The sequence below is a fragment of the Arachis ipaensis genome, chromosome B05 (assembly GCF_000816755.2).
Source record: "Arachis ipaensis cultivar K30076 chromosome B05, Araip1.1, whole genome shotgun sequence".
NCBI classification, from domain to species: domain Eukaryota; kingdom Viridiplantae; phylum Streptophyta; class Magnoliopsida; order Fabales; family Fabaceae; genus Arachis; species Arachis ipaensis.
The window spans coordinates 27,282,007-27,304,545 of record NC_029789.2 but is presented as its reverse complement, the minus strand read 5'-3'; the positions used below and the strand labels follow the sequence as shown (position 1 = coordinate 27,304,545).

The window sequence follows — 22,539 nt, the reverse complement described above, 5'->3', positions numbered from 1 at the left end:
ATTTTTAGTTATCATGAAATATTTGTAGAATGACTAGTATATAAACTTGCAGAAAAGAAAAAAATAGTGTATATATATATATATATATAAAATTTTTTGGATAAATTATAATAATATTTTGATATTTTATTAATATTAAAATATAAATTAATTTTTTAATTATTTTTATTTTTTTAATTATATATAATATTCTATATTTATTTCAAGAATATACATTAACAATAAGGTTGGAAATATTGATATTTGATAGTATTTAGGTATGTCCAAAAATGTTAAGAGAAGAATTTTTTATTTTCTATTAAGACACAGTTAGACACATGTATCGAACGAGTATCCATAAATGTCGTATCCAAAATGTGTTGGACACGCAAATACCACAAATCAGAAAAGTATCCATACCTCTTAACTTGCTAGCTATTTCCCACCCAATTTATTACTTAACCTACCCTTCAGTCCCTTCTTTTTAAGAATAAAAAAACTGGACACTGTTATTGATAGTTGTTATCTACATTCAAAACAAAACAGTACCTTAGAGCATCCATTGGAACAACTAAAAGTCAAAAAGACCAAGAAGAAGAAAAAGCAACAAAACCACTCCAAAGAAGACCCTTGTTCACATCACTTTACCAACACCAAAAACCTTACTTCAACCCTTCAAAACCCTCACCAATGTCACTTTCTCCAACATCACCCTTCAAAATCATAACCATTTCTCTCTTTCTTTTCTTCCTTCAAAATTCCTATGCTAATGCTGCCTTACCAATAATCTCTGTCAACAACACCACATGTCAAACCACATGTGGCACAATACCAGTCAAATACCCCTTTGGAACTGGTTATGGTTGTGGCCACCCTGCATTCTCAAGCTTCATAAGCTGCAACCATGGAACCCTTTTGTTCTCAACTAGGACTGGCACCTACACCATTTCCTCCATAGACTACCCTAGTAACACCATGATGGTCAATGACCCTTTTATGTCAAACTGTTCCTCAATGCAAAACTCTGGTAGCTTTGGCATTGATAGTGGAAGCCCTTTTAGCCTTGGCAAAGAGAACATCTTTGTTCTCCTTGGTTGCTCCACAACTTCTCCAGTTTTTGACCCAAAGGAAGATTTGTGCGACACAGGCTCAGGTACAAGAGTTTGTAGAGGGTTGTATTCTTGTAAAGGAGTGAATGGCATTGGTTTGCCACAACATGCACCAATCAACACTTGTTGTGTCTATGATTATGAGGCCAATGCAGGTTTAGGTTTGGATCTTCCTAAGCTTCAATGCTCCTCTTATGCTTCAGTGTATGAGTTTGTGGATCAAGGAGACCCTATGAAATGGAAGTTTGGGATATCATTGGTGTATAATTATTCCTATGACACTGATGATTGTAGGAACTGTGAAGACAGTGGAGGGTTGTGTGGGTTTCAAAGTTTGGATAAGTCTTTTGCTTGTATTTGCAGGAATGGTGTCAACACTACCACTAATTGTTTTGGAAGAGGTTAGAACTTACAATTTCATTTTGCTCTACCTTTATTAAGAATTTCTTAACCTGATTTTGTTTTTTGCATATGATTAGGATATGCTTGGAGTGGAACAACAGCATTGAAGGTTCAAGCCATGTTGCCTATTGGAGGTAATTTCTCCCATTTTTCTTTCTACCAAGTGTCTTAAAATGATTATCCTTGAGGTTAGATGATATTACATACATTGCTCCTTAACTTTTTATTCTTATGGTTTGAGCTTCCCTTTGAGGAAGTTAATGTTCTGTTTATAAGAGTGGTTAGTGTTATAGGGGTACCAAGTGTCATACAAAAAAAAGAAGAAAACAATGGTGAATAATATATTTATTTTGAAAAGATCCTAATGGGTTCATAAGTGCTGTATAGTACCTTCACTTTGTGCTGTATAGTGCTGTATACTATGTTAGAGTTTTAGGGTGGTATGCTCATCTAACAAAAGCTGTATTAGGCATACTGTTATATGCAATTCATATCCTCCTTTTTTGCCTTTAATTATCTTCATGTTTGGCGGGGGTTTGGGATGCATTTTCAGGACTCTTGCTATCTTTGATGTTGTCACCCTTCTGGTGAAGATATAGGGTGTTTCACAAGCTCCCTCCATGGAATGCTAAAATACTGGTCACGATGCTACAGAAGTTGTTGGAAAAGTTCTCTTGTGAACGAGAAATGATCATTAGAAGCAGCTAGATTGTTTTCAGAACTTCAAACTGAGTCTGAGGCTTTGAGCCATTGATTAGTTAGGATGACTTGTCTCAGATTCAGATTAAGATGTAAATTACATGACAGTAGATGTAGAATCACTTGAGTGCACACCCAAATAGATGTCACTAAACTTTTGTAGGACCAAATCCGATGTCTCAACTATTTCGAGGACCAACTTGGTGTTACGTATCTTTCATTTCCACAATTATTTCAATTTTTTCTTCTCGGATTATTAATAATTATTTACCCAAAATCATTTTCATTTTGGAAAGAAACAGTATTATGACAGTTTTCTGTTGGATAAAAAATGTTGCAAGACTTAATTCCTTACGACATGATCAGGGGGCCTTACTATAATATCATTTAGACAATACTTTTGCTTGAAAAATGGAGTAAATGTCTAAATTTAGACAATACAACAAATTTTTATTACTTTAGAAGTCTTTGAAAGTTACTCAACGGATTGATTTTTCTATTTTGAACGGAGACTAATATGTCTAATAATGATATTTTTTTGTAACTTAATTATTTTATAATAAAATTTGTAGAGAGTAAATAGTCAAAATCGTCCCTGAAAGATAACCCGATCTCCATTTTGGTTCTCGAAAGATAAAGTTAATCGAAAAAGTTCAGACGTAAGTCATTTTCATCCCTGAAATTTTAAAAATTAATCACATTAGTCCTTATATAATTTTTTTTTTATTTTTTCTTGATAATATTAAATTTAAAATATTTTTTGATACTACTAATTTTAATAGAAATGTAATTGACAATCAAAAAATTAGTAATTGCATCTTTTTTTCTTAAAATTTTTTTCAATAAAATTATCTCTCTCCTTTAATTCTTGTCAAAATCTCTCTTATTCTTTTCTATTCTAAAATATTTTTCTTACATTATTACATTTTGCTGTAATATATATATACTCAAAATTGAAATGTAGGTATTTGTTAACCTAAACAAAGTTATATGCTCAAAATCAAAATTTATGTATGTTAACCTAAATGAAAGTAATACCGTAATGAACAAAAAAAAAGATGTATAAATTTTTATTAACTTTGTTTAGGTTAACATACATAAATTAGAAACAACGAACAAATATCAAACATCCAACAATACATCCCAAGAAAAGTCTAATACCGGTTCTTCCAGAGCTGTTTAGAATCTGCAGGAATTCAAAACAATGCAAACACACAGATAGACAAACACAAGCATGTCCAAATCCTTGGTTTAAAATCAGATAAAAAACACAGGTTTAGTATCATCCAAGCAAATTACATGACTCAAATTTCTAACAAAAGATGGCTGAACAGTACACATTCTCTTGTTTAAGATCACATTTTATTATTTTAAAACTGCAACGGCAACAAAATGGAAAACAACCATTTAATAAGAAACCGGAACAATAGAATTGGAGCATTTCAAGAGGCAAACAGAATAAGCTACGGCCACTCAATTTCAAGGCTTTTTCTAAGGGCAGAAAACATAATAAAAGAAACGAAAAGATGGGAACTAATATAATGGAGTCCGAGTGAAAGCTACATTTGTATTTGCTTCTTTCTTAGCCCTTCAAATCTTTCTAGCAATGGCAAGGGTCCCTCAAAATGCACTTTTTCAAACATTGACTTGGAAAAAGAGAGCAAAAAAACAAGACGGAAATTAAGGAATCATGCAAAATTTGGAGCAACACAAATCTCTTAACAATGTATAGTGACATCATTTTTGTGAAATTGATTTTAAATGCAGCCGGAAGAAAAGTCATTGGAGTCTTCAGGCACTACCTGTAGCAAGCATTTTAATTTCAAGGTCCAACAATTGAATCTCTGGTCCTTTAAACTCCTGAAAACAAAACATAACATAGTTTTCAGCTGCAGACATCAAAGATGTCAAGTTTAAATAGAATAGACTACCAATTGCTGAGAAGAGTGAAGGTAAGAGTTTTTGGCTTCATCCTTGTTATTTTTAGTCCTGAAGTAGAACATGTGAGGGAGAAAATCAATGAGTCACACATGAGCAATTTCCTAAATGGATAATGGGATGAAATAGAATAGAGAGAATAAAATAGGATTAGTAGAGTTTTGAGTAGCCATACGAAAATGCTTAATTTTGTTTCAAAATCCTTGAAATCTTCTCTAACTAGATAACTCTAAAAGATCTGAATTTTCAAACCATGATTGGAAAGAATGAAAAAGTAATAGACAGTATCCACTATATCACCTTCTCTATTGATCCGAAAGTATGGATAAAGCCAATCAGAGTAACATAACCGAGTGTGATCAATTTTCAGAACATGAGCTATTAGATAGCTTTGGGTAAACGCCAATTGACAAAGATGTCAAATTGCAAAGGGATCGGATGCTCGCTGGAAGAAACGTCAGCTTCAGGCAGTTCTGAATAACTTGTGAGTCAAGAAAGACAAGATTTCCCAACCAATCAGGATAGAGTTAAGGATTGCAAGGCAGTTATATTTTCTTCTCCCAAGATCAATAATTGTAGAGCCATGAAACCTCCTCTGTTGTCATAAGTCTCATAATCTAAATATGTTACATGCTTGATATTAGATATCTCAAGTCTCTTTAGAGATGGCAATTTTTCTAGTGGCGGACGACTTGAACAATTTTTGCAGTCAACAATCACCACATGACGTAAGTCTTTTGCTTGTAATTTTGATTCTTCATCTTTATCACATGACAAGAATAAATGATGAAGGTATTTATTCCCCATATTGCCTTCTTCAGCATCTGCCACACTTGTTACTCTTTCCAGGTGATATAAATGTTGCAAAGCTTTTAATTGTTTCAAGTGGTCTGGCAACATTTTCAGATAGTAACAATATTCCAAGTTCAACACCTGCAAATCTCGGAGCTTGCATATGGATTTAGGAAGAGTAACATTTCAGAATATGAAGCGGAAGGAGTTGGCCAGCATACGAATGGCGATGTTGACTGTCTAGAGCTACTAGATAAGACTTCAACGATCTGGCTTGATGCAATTGCTTTGAATTGTTTTTCTCAAAGAAGTCTTGCCAATATATGGAGATATGGCGGGTCCTTCTTGGGACACTAGTTTTACCATTGTCATTTGTTATGCAACAGACTTCTTGTGTAACGGATTGAGCAAGATCATGAATCTTGAAACTACGAATTTTTCCAAATTCATCCGTCTTAATATCTTGAAAAAAAACGATCTCCAATATAATTCATTCCATACCTGATCACAAATGTCTTCAGCTTCCAATGTCTCACTGGATGAAATGAATTCATTCGCCATCCAAGGTTCCATCAAGAATTGCTTGCCTATCACTTCATCTTTGGAAAATATTGCACAAAATGCAAAACGTTGTCTTAGTTGTACGGGTAAGTTCAAGTAACTGAATCTTAATGCTTGCATAACAGAGTTTTCATCCTGTAAACTCCATAGATTGCTGTCTTTGATAGAGAGCCATTCTTGTTTTTTCAACCTCTGACAATTGTCATGGTTGTCATCCCACACATCATCCAAAACAAGCAAATACCTTTTCCTTAAATTAATATCTGGAAGTCTTCTTTGTAGTGACTCAAGCTCCATATCCTTGCAATCATCTCCGGAAGCTGATTGAATGATAGCTTTTGTCATTCTCTTCAAAGAAAAATAGTCAGAAACACAGACCCAAACTCTTAGTTCAAAGTGTTGAACCACCCTTTCATGATTGAAGATAAGTTGGGCAAGTGTTGTTTTACCAAGCCCACCTACCTCGGGTATAGGGCAGACAGATAAATATTGAGAATTAGAAGCATCACCAACCAAAAAGTGTATGATGCTATCTTTTTCTTTGTCTTCCATAGACTTGAGGTTGAGTAATGAATGAAGTGGTTTGACGCCAATCAATGACTCCAGTTGTTCTATCCACAACAATCTCCTTCAAATGAAAATCATGCCTTTCTTTTGCAGTCTCGTCTAATCTCATCTAATCATTTTCTTAGTAGTTCTGTATCGGAACATAACATGCTTTGTGTTCGTTACCTGGTGTGCTCGGGTTGTCGGGTGGTGATGAGTAGGAGAGAGAGAGAGACTCCGAGCTGACGTGGAGCGAGAGTCAGAGTGTGCTGGCGACGCCGGAGGCTGAACGGAGGGAACAAAGGGGGGTGACGACCTGCAAGGACACTCCGACGATCAAGTCAGAGTCCGTACCAGAGGATGGCTATATTAGGTAAGAAAGTGACACTATGTTGGGTGGACCTAGCAATGGTCTGGCCCATTGGTAGAGAAGCTGTGAGCTGTCACACTCCACGTGGGCAGGTTGTCCCGGACTTCGGGTCGGGATGCCGGGTACTGGCCCGAGGACGCCGACCCGAACGATAGCACGCTTTGGGGTGGTAGGTCGGTCGGGCCCTGGGTCGGGTGTTAGCGACTGACCCGTTGGACCCTTTTGCTGGAGATTTGGGCCTGGGTGGGGCGGTGCCCCGACCCGGCGACTACTTGGGCTGGACTTGGCAGTCCGCAACAGTGCCCCCAACGCGCCAGCCTTGATGTTTGGGACTCGTGGCTGGGCGCGTTTGTCCTATTCGCCAAGGCGGCGAACTTTCTTCTTCTTCGAGAACTTGTCGGTGGCGTTTCGTGTCTCCCACGCGTTGTCGCCTCGACCCTCGTGCTGCTTTCTTGTCTTTCGCGCTGAGCATTGAATGCCCATCATTTCATTGATTTGAAATTTTGGGTGAAATGGCGAATATGCCCCTGCCTTTTGGCGCTCTTCCTCGGCGGTTACGCTTTTCTCCCATTTATTTTTATTTTGTAACCCCCTCTCCCTTCTACCCTTCTTTTTCCTTATTTTCTAGTTCCTTCGTGTTGCTTCTGCTCCTGCTTTTGCTTCCTACTGCGATTGGATATTCTCACTTCCAGTACCCTTTCTTCCTTTCTGAGTTCCTCGTTCCTATCCGTTTCTTGCGGATTCTGCTTTCCTGGTAAGTTTTCATGGTTTTTCTTTTTGGTTGCTTCTTCCTTTTAGTTTTCGTATGTTTTTGTTTGTGTATACCTTGGTTTTTGTATTTTTCTCGTGTTGTTGTTTTTTCCTAGAGGAGGTGCCACTGGGTTTTTTTCTGGGTTTTTCTTGCATTTTGGGTTAGTGTAGGGGGGCTTAGAGGGTGATTCGTAGTTTTTCTTTTCGCTTTCTGTTTTGAGGGTTTCCGACTTTCCGTCTTGACTAAGTGGTGCCCCCGCTGTAGGTATGGCCGAGCGTCTTGCTTTCTCGAGTCAGGCTCAGTGTCCTCTAGCCGAATTTGTCGACCACTACGCCTGGGTCTCCTCCGATGTGAAAGATACCCCTTCTAGAATGACAAAGGAGGGACTCCAGAAGCTACGCCAGTCAGGGCTCCTGTGTGGAGGGGGTCCCGAGGAGGCGCTTTATCAAGTTTACGTCCCTGCTGGTCAGGAGCGCGTGTGCCAGAAAAACTTGGCTTTCCCTCGAGTTGTTGATTGGTTGTGGGTTTACGAGCCCATGTTCACGACCTTGGGGATTCATCTTCCCTTCTCTCCCTTCGTTATGGCATTGTTAAATCGCTGCGATGTTGCTCCGTCGCAGCTTCACCCGAACAGTTGGGCCTCCATCCGATGCTTCGAGATGGTTTGCGAGTATATGGAGCTTCCGACTTTAGTAAATGTCTTTCTCTATCTCTTTCTGCTCACGAACCCTTCTAGCCAGGGGAAGGCTAAGAAGGGATATATGTCTCTTAGGGCCCAACAAGGCCGTAGGATCTTCGGCCTCTTTGAGGATTCTTATCATGGCTTTAAGTCCACCTTTTTTAAAGTTAGGCCAGTTGAAGGTCACCAATCTTTCTGGCTTACGGCCGAAGGAGCTAGGCAGATCCCGACCTACTGGAGTTTTGGGGTGGGGTCCGACTATCTAATAAAGGTCTCTTATGATTGGCTGAGCCCGGAAGATCGCAACATTGCCGATATTCTATTAGCCATTTTTGGTGAAAAGAACCTTAATCCCCAGATGGTTATGGGGGATCGGGAGGCCAGTCGGTCGTATGTTGGGGAGTTCCTTTTCTTTTGTACTTTTTCAAGCTTTATTCTTCTATTATTCACAGCTTTGCTTTCTTTTTCTTTGCTCGTAGTTTCCATGGCCGGCTGGAAGAAGACTTTGGCTGATTTGATGAGCCTCATCAAGGGGGATGATGAGGGTGAGGACGACTCCTCGGCGACTCCTACAACGTGTCAGGAGCAGGGGGAGACTGGGGAGGCCAGTGGTCAGGTGGACGGGGCTGACCAGGTTCAGTCAGAGAAAGCAGTTCCTCTCGAGAACACTGCGGGGTCCCAAGGTGTGGAGACGGAGACTTTTGAGGAGGAGTTTGGTTTTGGTGATGACGAGTTGAAGGTCGTGAGCAATCCAAAGAAGAGGAAATGAGATACCGGGAAGACGCTTTCGGTTATGGAGAAAAACTTTGATGCTGAGGGTTTTATTGAGTCCCATTTGCTTCCCGGCACCGAGGAGTTTTTCCACGAAACCGACCTTTCTGGTCAGGCTAGGTGGATCTACCGCAGTCTTCTCCGTGCTGCTGCTATTGCCAAGAAGGTGGAGCCTGTCTTGGGCAATTATCATGCTATGAAAGTAAAGCTTCGGAACTCCCAGAAAGATCTGACGGATTCACGATCTCGAGAGGAGTCCCTGAAGACAAGATTGTCCGAGCAGGAGAAGAAGGCTGAGGAGGATGCCAAGGAGATCAACAGGCTGGTGGATCGGGACATGGCCTTGATGAAAGATCTGAATACCTCCCGTGGCAAGACTGCTGCTGCCAAGAAGATGGTTGAGGAGTTGGAGGAAAAACTGAGGTTGGCAGAAAGTTTGGCAGAGGCTGCTACTCGGGAAATGGCCGCTCTGAAGAAAAAGAACAAGGAGCTCACCAAGGGGGCCCGTGAGGCTGTTAAGCTGACTGAGGAAGGGATTAAGCTTCAAGTGGCTGTGCTGTCTCCCAACCTTGACCTCTTTCAAGTCGGTGCTATGAAGACGGTGGAGGGAGGGAAGATCGTTGACCTCCTCAGGCACTAGATGAACATTTCCCGACTTTTATGCTCTTTTGGTTTATCTTGTAACTTGCTTTTATTTTGGGGCCTATTACAGGGCGTCCTTTGGTTGTACCGAATACTTTGCTTTTATTTTTAAACTGCCGTTCTGGTTATTGCTTGTTTTACTCGGGCCGTCATGGCTTTGCTTTTACTGTTTTGTTTTTCTCGGGCCGCACGACCTTTTGGTTTACCGTTTTCATGGTATTTATTATTCTTGCTGCTTGTTTGAGCTGTTTGTTTTTTGGTCCCTATGGTTTCCAGGGTGATCAGTCCCGGGTTTTCGTTAGGTCGACCGTTCGCTTTTTCGCCCGCTTGTTATTCCGATTTGAAACTTGCCAAAAGAAAAACTTATCAAATTGTTAGGACTCTGAAACAAGGGAATAATGTAATGCGTAAAAGATAATAAAAGAAGAAAATGGTAGGATTGATAGAGAGGGGAACATAAAAAAGAACATAAAGGAGAAAAGGGGTGGGGTTTGAGGTCGTCAGGTCGTGTGGTCGTTTCTCTTTATGAGTAGAACCTCTTGAGGTTTGCCATGTTCCACGTTCTCAGCACCTCGCTTCTATCCAATTTTTCTAGCTTGTAGCCTCCTTTGCCGAGGACCTCTCTTACCCTGTAAGGACCTTCCCAGTTTGCGGCTAGCTTGCCCTCCCCTGGGGTAGGTAGTCCTATGTCGTTTCGTCGTAAGACCAAGTCCCCTTCTCCTAGGCTTCTTTTTAGTACTTTGCCATTGTACCTTAGGGCAATTCTTTGTTTTATTGCCGCTTCTGCTAGGTGTTCCATTTGTCTTCTCTCGTCGACCAGGTCTTTCTCGATTGCTTCACTTCCTCCTCCGAGGAGTAACCTTGGGCTTGGTTCCCCGATCTCGACTGGGATGACTGCGTCGATCCCGTATGTGAGTTGGAAAGGGGTTTCGCCGGTGGACAACTGGGGGGGTGGTTCTATAGGACCACAAGACCGAAGCTAGCTCGTCTGCCCATGAGCCCTTCTTTCCTTCAAGTCGCTTCTTTAATCCTTTTAGGATCACTTTGTTGGCTGCCTCTACCTGGCCGTTGGTTTGGGGGTGTTCGACTGAGGAGAATTTTTGCTTGATTTTTAGTCCCTCTAAGAATCCTTTAAACTTCTTGTTGGTGAATTGTGTCCCATTGTCTGATATAACAGTTTCTGGGATTCCGAACCTGGTGATCAATTGCCTCCATATGAACTTTTAGCAATTCGCTGAAGATATGCTGGCTAGTGGCTCTGCTTCTACCCATTTGGTGTAATAGTCTATGGCCACTATCAAGTATTTCACTTGTCTGGGTCCTGGTGAGAATAGCCCTAAAAGGTCGACTCCCCACTAGGCGAAAGGTCGCGGGGCTATCATTAAGCTGAGCTCTTCGGGTGGTGCTTTGTGGAAGTTGGCATTTTCTTGGCATTTTTTGCATTTTTTTCACGAACCCCTGGGTGTCCGACATCATTGTAGGCCAATAATATCCTTCCCGGATGATCTTTCTTGCTAGATATCTTCCCCCGATGTGGTGACCACAGCATCCTTCGTGGACTTCTCTGAGGACGTAGTCCGTCTGATCGGGGTGCAAGCATTTGAGTAGGGGCTGATGGAGTCCTCGTTTGTACAACTGTCCCTGTATGATCGTGTATTTGGGAGCTTCCCTCTTAATGGCTTGTGCCTCCCCCTTATCTGGGGTGTTTCTACATGCTCCAGATATCGAAAAATGGGGTCTATCCATGAGGGGGGTTCAGCACTCGGGCTGTGCACATGACGATTGCAGGTTCAGTTGCTAGCCCTTGGATTAGGGATCTGTTCCCCGTCCCGGGTTTGGTGCTTGCTAGCTTGGAGAGGAGGTCGGCTTGGGCATTTCTTTCCCTGGGAATATGCTGGATTGTGACTTATTCGAAGCTTTGGCATAGGTCTTTTACCTTTTCCAGGTATTTTTGTAGCAACATGTCCCTAGCTTGGTAGCTGCCATTTACTTGGGAGGTGACGACCTTAGAGTCACTGCTGACTTCCACCCTGGACGCCCCGACCTCTTTGGCTAGTATCAATTCCCCTATCAGGGCCTCGTATTCGGCCTGATTATTAGAGACCGGGAAGTCGAACTTGATGGATTGTTCATAGGCTACTCCTGCTGAGTTTTTGAGGATGATTCCGGCTCCTCGAAACACTTGGTTGGATGCTTCGTCAACGTGGAGTTTCCACCATGTGTTCGGTGGGTCGGGAGACTCTCCTGTGACTTCTACGAGGAAATCTGCCATGGCTTGGGCTTTGATTGCTTGTCTGGGTTCATATTGCAAATCATATTGGGAGAGTTCTATTGCCCATGCCATCATTCTTCCTGCCAGGTCGGGTTTCTAGAGGACTTGTCGGATGGCCTAGTCAGTTCTCAAGATAATTGTGTGCCCTTGGAAGTATTGTTTTAGCCTTCTGGATGAGATCAGTAGGGCGTAGGCCAGCTTTTCCAACTTTTTGTACCTCGTCCCTGCTCCTTGGAGTATTTTGCTGATCAAGTATGTTGGCCGCTGGGTTTTGTCCTCTTCTCGGACCAGGACTGCCGCCATTGCTTGTGAGGTTACCGCCAGGTACAAGTATAGGGGCTCCCCTTCCTTAGGCTTGCTGAGTACGGGAGGTTCCAAGAGTATCTTCTTGAAGTGGCTGAATGCTTCTTCACATGCCGGGGTACACTCGAAGGCGATCCCTTTCTTCATTAGGTTGAAGAATGGGATTGCCCTTTCTGTCGATGCTCCGAGGAACTGAGATAGGGTCGTGAGCTTCCCGGTGAGTCGTTGTAAATCTTTGATGCACCCATGACTTGTCATTTTGAGGACGGCTTCGCATTTGTCTGGGTTGGCTTCTACCCCTCTTTGTGTTATCATGAACCCTAGGAATTTCCCTGCTTCCATGGCGAACACGCATTTGAGCAGGTTGAGCCTCATGTTGAATTTCCTTAGTGCCTCAAAAACAGTCTGGAGGTCGTCTATTAGTTTGTTTAGTTCTGCTATTTTTACCAGGATGTCGTCGACATAAACTTCCACCGACTTGCCGATAAGATCCTGGAAACCTCTGTTCATTAGCCTTTGGTAGGTGGCCCCTGTGTTCTTTAGCCCGAAAGGGATTACTTTGTAACAGTAAGTACCCTCTGGCATTATGAATGTCGTTTTGTCCTCGTCGGGTCGGTGCATCGGGATCTGGTTATAGCCAGAGTAGGCATCCATGAAGCTGAGGAAGCGGTATCCTGCTGCCGAGTCAACCAAGGTGTCGATGTTGAGGAGAGGGAAGGAGTCTTTTGGGCATGCTTTGTTCAGGTCGGAGTAATCGATGCACATCATCCATCTTTCGCTGGTTTTTTTTTACTAATATGACATTGGACAACCATGTCGAGTACTCGAGTTCCTTGATAAACCCTGCTTCTAGCAATCCTGCCGTCTGCTTGGCGACTTCTTCAGCCCTTTCTTGCGACATCTTCCTTCGCTGCTGCGCTACCGGTTTGGCGTCCGGCTTTATGGCTAGCTGGTGGGACATGACCTTGGGATCTAGTCCCGGCATGTCTGATGGGGTCCATGCGAAGAGGTCGCCCTTTGCCCTTACGATCTCTATAAGGGGGCCCTTAAGTTCATGGGGCAGGTTTCTATTTATGAAGGTGAACTGATCTGCCGATTTCCCAATTTGGAACTTTTCCATGTCCCTTTCTGGTTCTGGTCTTGGTTTGTCTTCTATCCTGACATCCAGGTCTTCCAGGAACACGTCGGATGCCCTCTTAGATTCTTTCCTTAAGGAGAGACCGGCGCTGTCGCAGGCGACTGCCATTTCTAGGTCTCCCCTTATGGAACCAACTGTTCCCTTGTCCGTTATGAACTTCATTGTTAGGAACTTGGTGCATATTACAGCTGAAAACTCATTGATGGTTTTTCTCCCTAGGATGATGTTATAGGCAGTGGAGTCTCTGAGGACTACGAAGTCCGCCATAACTGATTTCCTGGTGTCACCGGTTCCTAGGCAGATTGGGAGAGAGATCGTCTCGTCGGGTTTAATGTAGTTATCGCCTAGTCCCATGACTCCGTGCTAGTGGTTCTTGAGGTCGGATTCCTTGAGCCCCATGACATCAAACACGTTTCTAAATAGGATGTTAGAATCGGCTCCCGTGTCGACGAGGATACGCCTAACTAGTCCTGTCCCGACCATCGCGGTAACTACCATGGGGGGGGGTTTCGAGGAGGTCATTGAACCACTTATCTTCCGAGCCAAATGATATTGTAGGATGCCTTTTCCTAGAGGCGGGGCCATCTGCCGAGATGGAGAGTACTCGGGCGTCCCTCTTGGTTGCCGACTTGGATTTAGGGGGACTGTCGCGCCCGACCATGATGTTGACAACGAAAGTTGGGGGGTTACTGGCATCCCCCGTGGGTTCTTGCCTTGGTTTGACAGTCCGGCTTTGATCTTCCTCGGAGCGCTCCCTTTCCCGCTTCCTCGGTTCTCTGATGAGTCGGGAGAATTTACTCAGCTTTTCTTCTCTGATGGCTTGTTCCAGGGCATCTTTAAGATCAAAACAGTCTTGGGTTTTGTGGCCAAACCCCTTGTGATAATAACAGTAAAGGCTCTTGTTGCCTCCCGTTCTCTCTTTCAACGGCCTAGGTCTGGATAGGATTCCTTTGTCTGCAATTTGTTGGTAGACTTCTACTATGGGCACCGCGAGTGGCGTGTAGTTCGTGAACCTCCTTACCCGTGGGTGTTTGGGTGGCTTGCTTAGGGTGCCGTCCCTGGGAGCTTCTTTGTACCTGTCGACTTGGGGGGTCTGCCGGGCTGACGAGCTAGGGAGCTGCCGTTTATTGGCTGCTACAACCTGACTGACCTCTTCATCGTTGATGTATTCCTTGGCCACACGCTGAATTTCCTGCATAGTCCATACAGGCTTGGTTGTGAGGTGCTTCCTAAAGTCTTCGTTTAGTAGGCCGTTTGTTAGGCATAGACTAGCGACTGAGTCCGTGAGGCCGTCGATCTCTAAACACTCGTCGTTGAACCCGTCTAGGAACTTCCTAGTCGGCTCGTCGAGTTTTTGGGTAACCCCCAGTAAGTTGGTTGGGTGTTTTGCCTTGGCTGTGCGTGTCGTGAACTGAGCTAGAAAACTTCGTCCTATGTCTGCAAAAGTTGTGATGGACTCTTGTGGGAGGGCGTTAAACCATCGAATTGCTGGATCGGCCAGCGTCACGGGGAATGCCCGGCATCTGACCGCGTCGCCTACCCCTTCCAGGTTCATCCTTGCTTCAAAAGCTGTGATATGCTCCTGGGGGTCCTTGGTCCCATCGTATCTCATGTCCGTCGGCTTGTCAAAGTTTCTCGGGAGCCGGAACTTGAGGATTGAGGGGTGAAAGGGAGTGGCTCCCATGATAATAGGATCTTGTTGTCTCCGGACCGGCTGACGTCGCCGTGCAAATGGCTGACGTCTTCATAGGATCGGTCCCTTACTGCCAGCTCCCGCTCAAGGTTTTGTACTCTATGCCTGAGCTCTTGCATGATCTTGGCGCTGTCGGCTCCTGTCCCCCCGAAGGGGCGCCTTTCGGGGATCTTAGTGTACATTTGTTGGTGAGGTTGAACGGAGGATCTCGATTGTTTGGCGGCGCGGGCTGTCGAAATGGCCCTGCTCAAACAGGCCCCGCCTCCCTCACAGAGCTCCTCTGAAGTGATGGGTCGCTCCATGCCTGCACCGGGAGTTCCCCACAGACGGTGCCAATGTTCGTTACCTGGTGTGCTCGGGTTGTCGAGTGGTGATGAGTAGGAGAGAGGGAGAGACTCCGAGCTGACGTGGAGCGAGAGTCAGAGTGTGCTGGCGACGCCGGAGGCTGAACGGAGGAAACAAAGGGGGGTGGTCACCTGCAAGGACACTCTGACGATCAAGTCAAAGTCCGTACCAGAGGATGGCTATATTAGGTAAGAAAGTGACGTACCTCGGGGGGAGAGCTGTCCTCTCCCCTTATATACTATGTTGGGTGGGCCTAAAAATGGTCTGGCCCATTGGTAGAGGAGCTGTGAGCTGTCACACTCCACGTGGGTAGGTCATCCCAGACTTCGGGTAGGGATGCCAGGTACTGTCCCGAGGACGCCGACTCGAGTGATAGCGCGCTTTGGGGTGGTAGGTCGTTCGGGCCCTGGGTTAGGTGTTAGTGACCGACCCGTTGGACCTTTTGCTGGAGATTTGGGCCTGGGTGGGGCGGTGCCCCGACCAGGTAACTACTTGGGCTGGACTTGGCAGTCCGCAACACTTTGGATTAAGAGGGGATATTCAACTCCAAGGCTTCAGTGGTGTACTCGTCCAAGATGTCATCAAGTGTGTAAGTTGCATCTTTGAGCTTTTGCAGCCAATCTTTAACAACTTTGTTTGTGAACTGCTTCTCCTCGGCATCTTCAAGCGTAGCGTTGTTTGCAGTGAGAGTGCTTGAAAGCCTTGTCAAGTCGTCTTCGAAGCAGAAGAAAGATCCAAGCTCATTTTGAATGAAAAATCTCAAGTTGTCGATCACGGTTTTGTGAACTCTCTTATTTGGAGTAGTTGAGATTTGGGTGATGAAAATAATAGAACAGAAACTGCAACAAGAAATATTAGAGAATATAATAGCCAATAGCCTAAATTTTTTTAAGGATTAATTCGCTCCTACCAATTTATTATGTTGGGTAAAATGAATTATTAGCGAATTTTTTGCGAATACAATGACTTGTTTCTACACTCAAACAGTCAAGTCTTATACCAAATAATAGTTTACAAAACAATATTTTCTATTTTTCTGTACACAAAGAAAATCTTGAGATGGATTGATTAAAAATAATAAAATTAGAAAAATTTATAAGCACGGAGTACATGCAACATATAACAACTTACTCATAAATTAAAATATTTATTTCAGAAGATATAACTCTTCAATGAGTTACCACTTTTTAATAAATTGCAACTTTTGAATAGGTCACAACTCCATAAAGAGAAGTAACCTTTCAAACATAACTTTTCACATATTTTAAAAATATATCTTATAGGTTTGGACAACAGCCTCCGCCATCTTTGATCTGACTCGCTAACCAAATCAAAGGTTATAAATTAAAGCTTGTACACTTGCAAATGCAGTGTAGTATGAAACAAGAAGGCCCGGATCTGATGTGTTGTATTGTTTTGCGCTAGTAGTGCTACTTGTGAGTGATCCCAAACTCCAGAGAGTTAAAAATTAGAGAAAAGAATAAATAGGTCTTTCAGCTTTTAATTCGAGGACAATTTCATTCCTCAAAATAAAAAAATACAAAATCAACCCTGACCATTCCAAATGCATGACAAATGAATTTTTTCGTGCAAATTGCTCCCTCAAACGTAACAGAGATAGTTTATGTGGTGCTTATGTGGAGTGTTGTGTGCCTATGTGTCGCTAGGGTGTCGTTAACGAGGCTTAGGTGGTTCGTTATGAAAAGGTATGGGACAAATAGGTCCCTATCATATAAATCATCACCGTTTCAGAAGTAGTGAGTGTAGTCCCTGAGTTTAAAGGTAATACCAACAATTTCCATATTAATCCCACACAATTACAGGAAGCCCTAGTGACATTTTTTCTCCAAAAAATACAATGCTTGATCTTCTCCATGTCGTCGTTGTCTTGTGAAGTAGCTCCAGTGAAGCTTCTTTGGTATAGTTGCATCCATCGTGCAAAGTGGTAAGTACATTTTGTTCGAAATTTATTGTATTTGTACTTTTGATAGGGTATTTGTTATGCATGTTGTGGATTGGAGTTTCTAGGTACTGTAGTAACTGAGGGACGTGAAAAATTGGTTATGTGGGGTAAGTGCTGATTTAATAATGTTTAGGGTTAATCCTTGTAGAAAATTAGGTTTAATGTTAACTATATGTGCTTTTTATGTTAGAATATATTGCAAATAGATGATGTATTTGTTGTTCCTATTTTCAATCATGGGGCTGCTTTTTAAGAGCACCTCCTGATGAGTTAGTTTATCTTCATGGTAAAGTTGAGAGGTTCTCATCCATGGACTTGAATTTTGTCCATTTCGGTGATTTGATAACGTTGTTGAAAGGATTGGAATATCAATCATATAAAGAGACTTACTGGTATGATCTGAAGAGCCAGGATATAGAGTTAAGGCTACATATATTGAGGGGAGATGCAAGCATTAACCAAATGCAATAGGTTAAGATGAAAAATAAAGACACTGATGAGTTCTATAATTTTTTGATCATCATATTGATGATCCTCAGCTTGCAGAAGGAGCTGGTAAGGAAAATGTTGAGGTGGAGGAAGATGTCGATCCAATTGAAGTGGAAGATTTAGTTGACCCATCCTCTGATCATGATAGTTATGAGAGTGCAGAGGATGAGCTGTATGAACCTCCACATCCTGGTTATAAAAGTAATAGTGAGAGTTGTGAAGATGGTGCTGGTGGTAGTAGTATTAGAGCTGTCAAAAGAAAGAGGAAAATAAGTGCTTGAATCTTCTAAGAGAATGAGTCAGCTCAAGAAACAACAAAAAATCAAGCAACTTGTGTGTCTAAGAAGAGAAAGTCTAGTGCAAGAATTGGGGACAATAGTGAAAAAGGTTCCTCAAGAATGAATGAGTTTGCTATTTAACCCGACACAGGTGAGCCTACAAAAACAGTCCGATAGAGCTAGGCTTGCAAGGGAGTCTAATATTAGGCCAATAATTCTATACTATTCCAGTGATATAGACACATATGATGATGATATTGTGTTGGAGTATGAATCTGAGGACCTACATACTCCTGTTTCATCTGGAGATAAAGGAAACAAACACCATTGGCTTGAGTTTAATGATCAGTATAGCTTCGGAGAAGGAAGATTTGAGCTTGGACAAAATTTTCTATAATTGAGAGGTTCAAGGAGGTTGTAAAAGGATACATTTATTGCTAAAGACAAGGAGTTGGTTTGAATCAAGAATGATAGAGAAAAGGGTTAGAGTTGATTGCAAGGATGAACGTTGTCCTTGGATTGCCCATTTATCTTACAATAAGCAGCTACAAGCTTACAAGTGAAGACATATAGGAATGAGCGCACTTGTACTTGGGACCTAAGAAGCAATGCAGTTTATCAATGCTGGATTAGCAAGAATGTGGAGAAAAGGATGACCACCCAGCCATACATGACAACTCATGAAGCTATTGATTTCTTGAGAGAAGAGTTTGACCTTACTGCGCATCCGAAGATGGTGTATAGAGCTGTAAAGAAGGCAAGAAAGAGGATGATGGGCAATGAAAGGGAACCATATGGGAAGCCGAAGGACTATTTGTTGGAGATACACAGAAGTAATCCAAGGTCTACTGCCTTGCTAGATGTAATTCTAATGCTACAATCACCCCCTACATTTGACAAATTATATCTATGTTTCGAGGCCTGCAAACTTGGATTTAAGATCGACTGCAGACCACTACTTTATTTGGATGGAGCATTTCTTAAAACATATCATGGGGAGAGGGAGGCCAATTACTCTCGGCCATGGCACAAGATGCTAACAACCAGTTTTTTGTAGTTGCATATATAGTTGCAAGATGTGAATCGAAAGAATCATAGAAGTGGTTTCTTACACTGTTACAAGAGGATCTTGGTGATGTGGGTGCTCATGGTTGGAATTTTATATCAAACTAGTAAAAAATTAGTTCTTAGTTGTCATTTTTTTAAATTTATGTGATTCATTGGTAGGATTTTATTTGTTAACTTGATTAATTGAAAATAACTTATTAGGGTCTTCTGTCTGGATTGAAAGAGGTAATTCCTAATGCACATGTTCAAAAATTATGTCATGCACATGTGAAAGAATTTTATCAATCGATTCAAAGAATTGTATATCAGAAAAATTGTGTGAGATTATCCAAGATTCATTACTCTCTTTATTAGAAAATTCACGTTTCAGTCATCAAGTAGTCTACCATGGATAAACTGAAAGAAGTTAACAAGGATGCGTGGGCGTACCTGATGAAGTTTGATCCTGCAACATGGGTTAAAGCCTACTTCATCCATGGCCCGAATGTATACAACCTAACAAATATCATGTGCAAGTCTTTCAATGCAAAGGTTGTAAAGTATAGATGTAAACCAATACTCACAATGTGTGAAGAATTGCGGTGCTATATTATAAGACGAATGGTTCGAAACAAGAAACTCTTCGAGACTCATCAAGGGAAGTTTGCACCAGTACAAGAAAAGAGGTTGTAGAGGCTTATCAAACCAAGCAACAAATAGACTGTAGAGTGCACTAGTGATAATGAGTGCAAACGTTTTGAAGTAACCTACAAGGAATCTAAAGTGGATATAGATCAGATCAAGCATAGCTTCTCTTGTATAGATGGTAACTAACTGGTCAGTGTTACTGCTAATCCCTCTATATGTCAATTTTATTTTTTATGTATCTGTTTAGTGTTCTCATTGGTTATGCTAACTTGTTTGTTATTGTTGACTTCATGTAAAGGAATGCCATGCATTCATAGTATAGATTCAATTAGGAAAAGACATGATAATCCTGAAGATTATGTACATCCATGGCTATGTATGGAATCTATTAGGAAGACTTATGAATACTGCATCCAACTAATAACAAGTGAGAAATACTGGACAAGGTTTGAGTATATTAGATTTGCTCCACCAGTGTTAAAAAGGTCGATTGATCGTCCCAAGGTCCATAACAAGCAAAAAGACCCATCAGAGGCTATCATGGAAGGTGACAAGTTAAAGAGGAGTTTTTATATCATGTATAGCAAGTGTGGTCAGATGGGACATAAATATAAGACGTGCAAAGAGGAACCATCCAACCCAAACTGGAAGTAGAAGAAGAAAAAGCCAAAGAAGAATACCAACAAAAACCTCTCACTTATGGTGCTTCCATTGTCACAATCAGTCCCCCAGGGAGAGGTAGTTCATAGTTACTCAGGGATATATCTGTCCCCCGGATAATAAACTCAGGAATTTAGTTGTCCATTTAAAAATTCCTTAGGATATTATTAGTCTTATTAATAATTTGTTTGGGACTTAGTTGTCAAAATTTATTCCCTACTTTATTAACACTCTTGTAACTAATGGTATTTTAGAGTGGGGAGCAGAGTACCCTTGATGCAACCAATCAGAATTCTATTGACCAGAATTCTACTGAACATTTCGTACTAATGAGGTAAGTTATCAAAAGTTTTGGTGGCTTTTATTTGTTATTTCTAAGTCATTCACTAATCTTTTGAATTTGCTGCAGGTTAACCCAAATCCAACATTTACACTAATCTCTAAGCCAGTCTCTACAGTAGGAGACACATCAGCAACAGTGGTTGCAGTCCTATCAAGGCCTACACAAGCACCATTTACACCTCCAACCCAGTCTATATCACGGCCAAATCCTAAACCATTTAAACCTAAGCAAGCCATAAGGAGGAAGCCTATGGTTAAAAACCCCTCTCCATCTGAACCACCTACCCAGCCTCAATAACATCCACCATCTCCACATCAACCAACTGCAGCAGGGGCCTCTCAAGAGACATTGGCATCAAGAAGTAAAGCAACTCAGAGGATGTTCAAATTCATCCCCACTCTAAGACTCAACAATCCTAGCAAATAACTCTATTGGTGTAAAAAGTTATCTTTTAGAAACTCATTTTGGAAACAATATAATTGTATAATTGGCAGACTTCAATTATGCTTTATTTTGGCAAACTTCATGTTTAGATTTTTTTATGGCGTTAACAACTCTTTCATGAGGTTAATATATGTTTGGACTTATCTAATTATATGTGTGAAGAATATGTCATTACTTAGTTCAATAGCTTCATCGACATTCTCCATCCCTTTGCTGAATATAGCTTCATTTAATACATCATTTTTGTCTAAAAAAAATACAAATCATATTAACTAATCTCAGACTTCATTACAACATTTTTCCTGACCTACTATTCAAATTTTCAACCATTTTTGGCAATAATGGTAGAAAAAATTACACTAAATACTACAACAACAATCCAATACACATTAACATTTTTCTTGCTCTCTAGTTGCAACAACTTCTTCTCCAAATTAGCTAGTCTTTGTTCCACTTTTTCCTTCCTAAAGTACATTTTCATATCATCACCCTTATTATCAGACATTAACTTGTCTTTGCCCTCTATTGTTGCAACATAGTCATCCAGCCATACGAAGAGCTTACAATGACAGGGATTTTTCAACTGTATGATCATCATAAGAACCAAAATCTTAAGAAAAAAAATCTATATAATCAAAATTAACATAACAAAATCACCAACTAACCTTATAGATTGGGCAGCCAAGGAACAATCTGCTGGGGTTCGTCGACGTCCTTGATTTGTACAGTATAGCATACACTCCGCATTTACACATCGGAGCAATGCTATCTTTTTTCTCTCCACCTTCCACGCATTTAATGGTGGATGGAAATGGAACTCGTCGTGTGCTGGATGAAGCTCCTTCGCTGGCTGTGAAACATTGCACAATACTCCTCTCAAGCTCTCACAAAAATTGCAACAATGGCACTACAACAATAGCGCTACAATGGTGATTGGGTTCAATTTGAAGAGTAAGGGCATATAAGTAAAATGACATCGTATTTTCATCCAGTGACTTATTTGTCTCACAACACTCCATATAAGCACCACATAAGATGTTTCCATTATATCTGAGGAAGTAGTTTGCATAGGAGGACCCATTTGTCATGCGTTTTCAAAGATCAGGGTTGATTTTATATTTTTCAATCCTGATGGACAAAATTATCCTCGAATTAAAAGCTCAGGAACCTATTTGTCATTTTTCCTAAAAATTACTACCCTACTGTTTTATGCAACTTGAGACATAAATAAATGTAAACCATTCACATGAAGTAACATATAATATTTTCAAATCTTGGTCAACTTGTAAGTTCTCCTCTAAAAATTGTTTAGTGATTACTCAGATTCTCCTTCCAAGAAAGAGAAGTGTGAGGACCCATGGCAATACAAAAATCATCACCTGCATGACATGGGTTGTCTTTATTTGACCACATTTTATAGTGTAATAAATTATGCAGTCTCTTGTCCGGGCACTGGTTTGCTCCTATTTATCAATCTCTTCTATTTATAATCAATTTTGCTAGCTAACCAACTAGGATACTAACTAACTCTGTTAATTTTAATGGGCTACAACAAAAGGTCCAATGAAAAAAAAATATTCCATAAACAACACTATTTTCAATTTTCACTCTTACATATTCAAAAAATCACTGTAGAAATATCTCCCCTCTCACCCAGCCGTGGCGTTCTACATCCTC

General features: G+C 41.5%; 4 protein-coding genes across 4 annotated transcripts; 2 read left to right on the top strand and 2 right to left on the bottom strand.

Moving 5' to 3' along the window:
• Window positions 514-2,449, top strand: LOC107641819 (wall-associated receptor kinase-like 1). The gene is made up of 3 exons (XM_016345262.2): window positions 514-1,489; window positions 1,568-1,624; window positions 2,044-2,449. The coding sequence occupies exons 1-3, from the start codon at window positions 670-672 to the stop codon at window positions 2,079-2,081; spliced, it is 915 nt and encodes a 304-aa protein (XP_016200748.1). The 5' UTR covers window positions 514-669; the 3' UTR covers window positions 2,082-2,449.
• On the top strand, window positions 4,746-5,340 carry LOC110262784. Its single transcript, XM_021103482.1, has 2 exons — window positions 4,746-4,855; window positions 5,034-5,340. The coding sequence occupies exons 1-2, from the start codon at window positions 4,793-4,795 to the stop codon at window positions 5,274-5,276; spliced, it is 306 nt and encodes a 101-aa protein (XP_020959141.1). The 5' UTR covers window positions 4,746-4,792; the 3' UTR covers window positions 5,277-5,340.
• LOC107640503 lies at window positions 13,413-14,564 on the bottom strand. The gene has a single exon (XM_016344020.1). The coding sequence runs from the start codon at window positions 14,562-14,564 to the stop codon at window positions 13,413-13,415; it is 1,152 nt and encodes a 383-aa protein (XP_016199506.1).
• Window positions 15,517-16,924, bottom strand: LOC107640504 (disease resistance protein RGA2-like). Its single transcript, XM_016344021.1, has 2 exons — window positions 16,848-16,924; window positions 15,517-15,829 (listed from the first exon to the last, which is right to left on the bottom strand). Exons 1-2 carry the CDS (start codon window positions 16,922-16,924, stop codon window positions 15,517-15,519), a joined length of 390 nt encoding a protein of 129 aa, XP_016199507.1.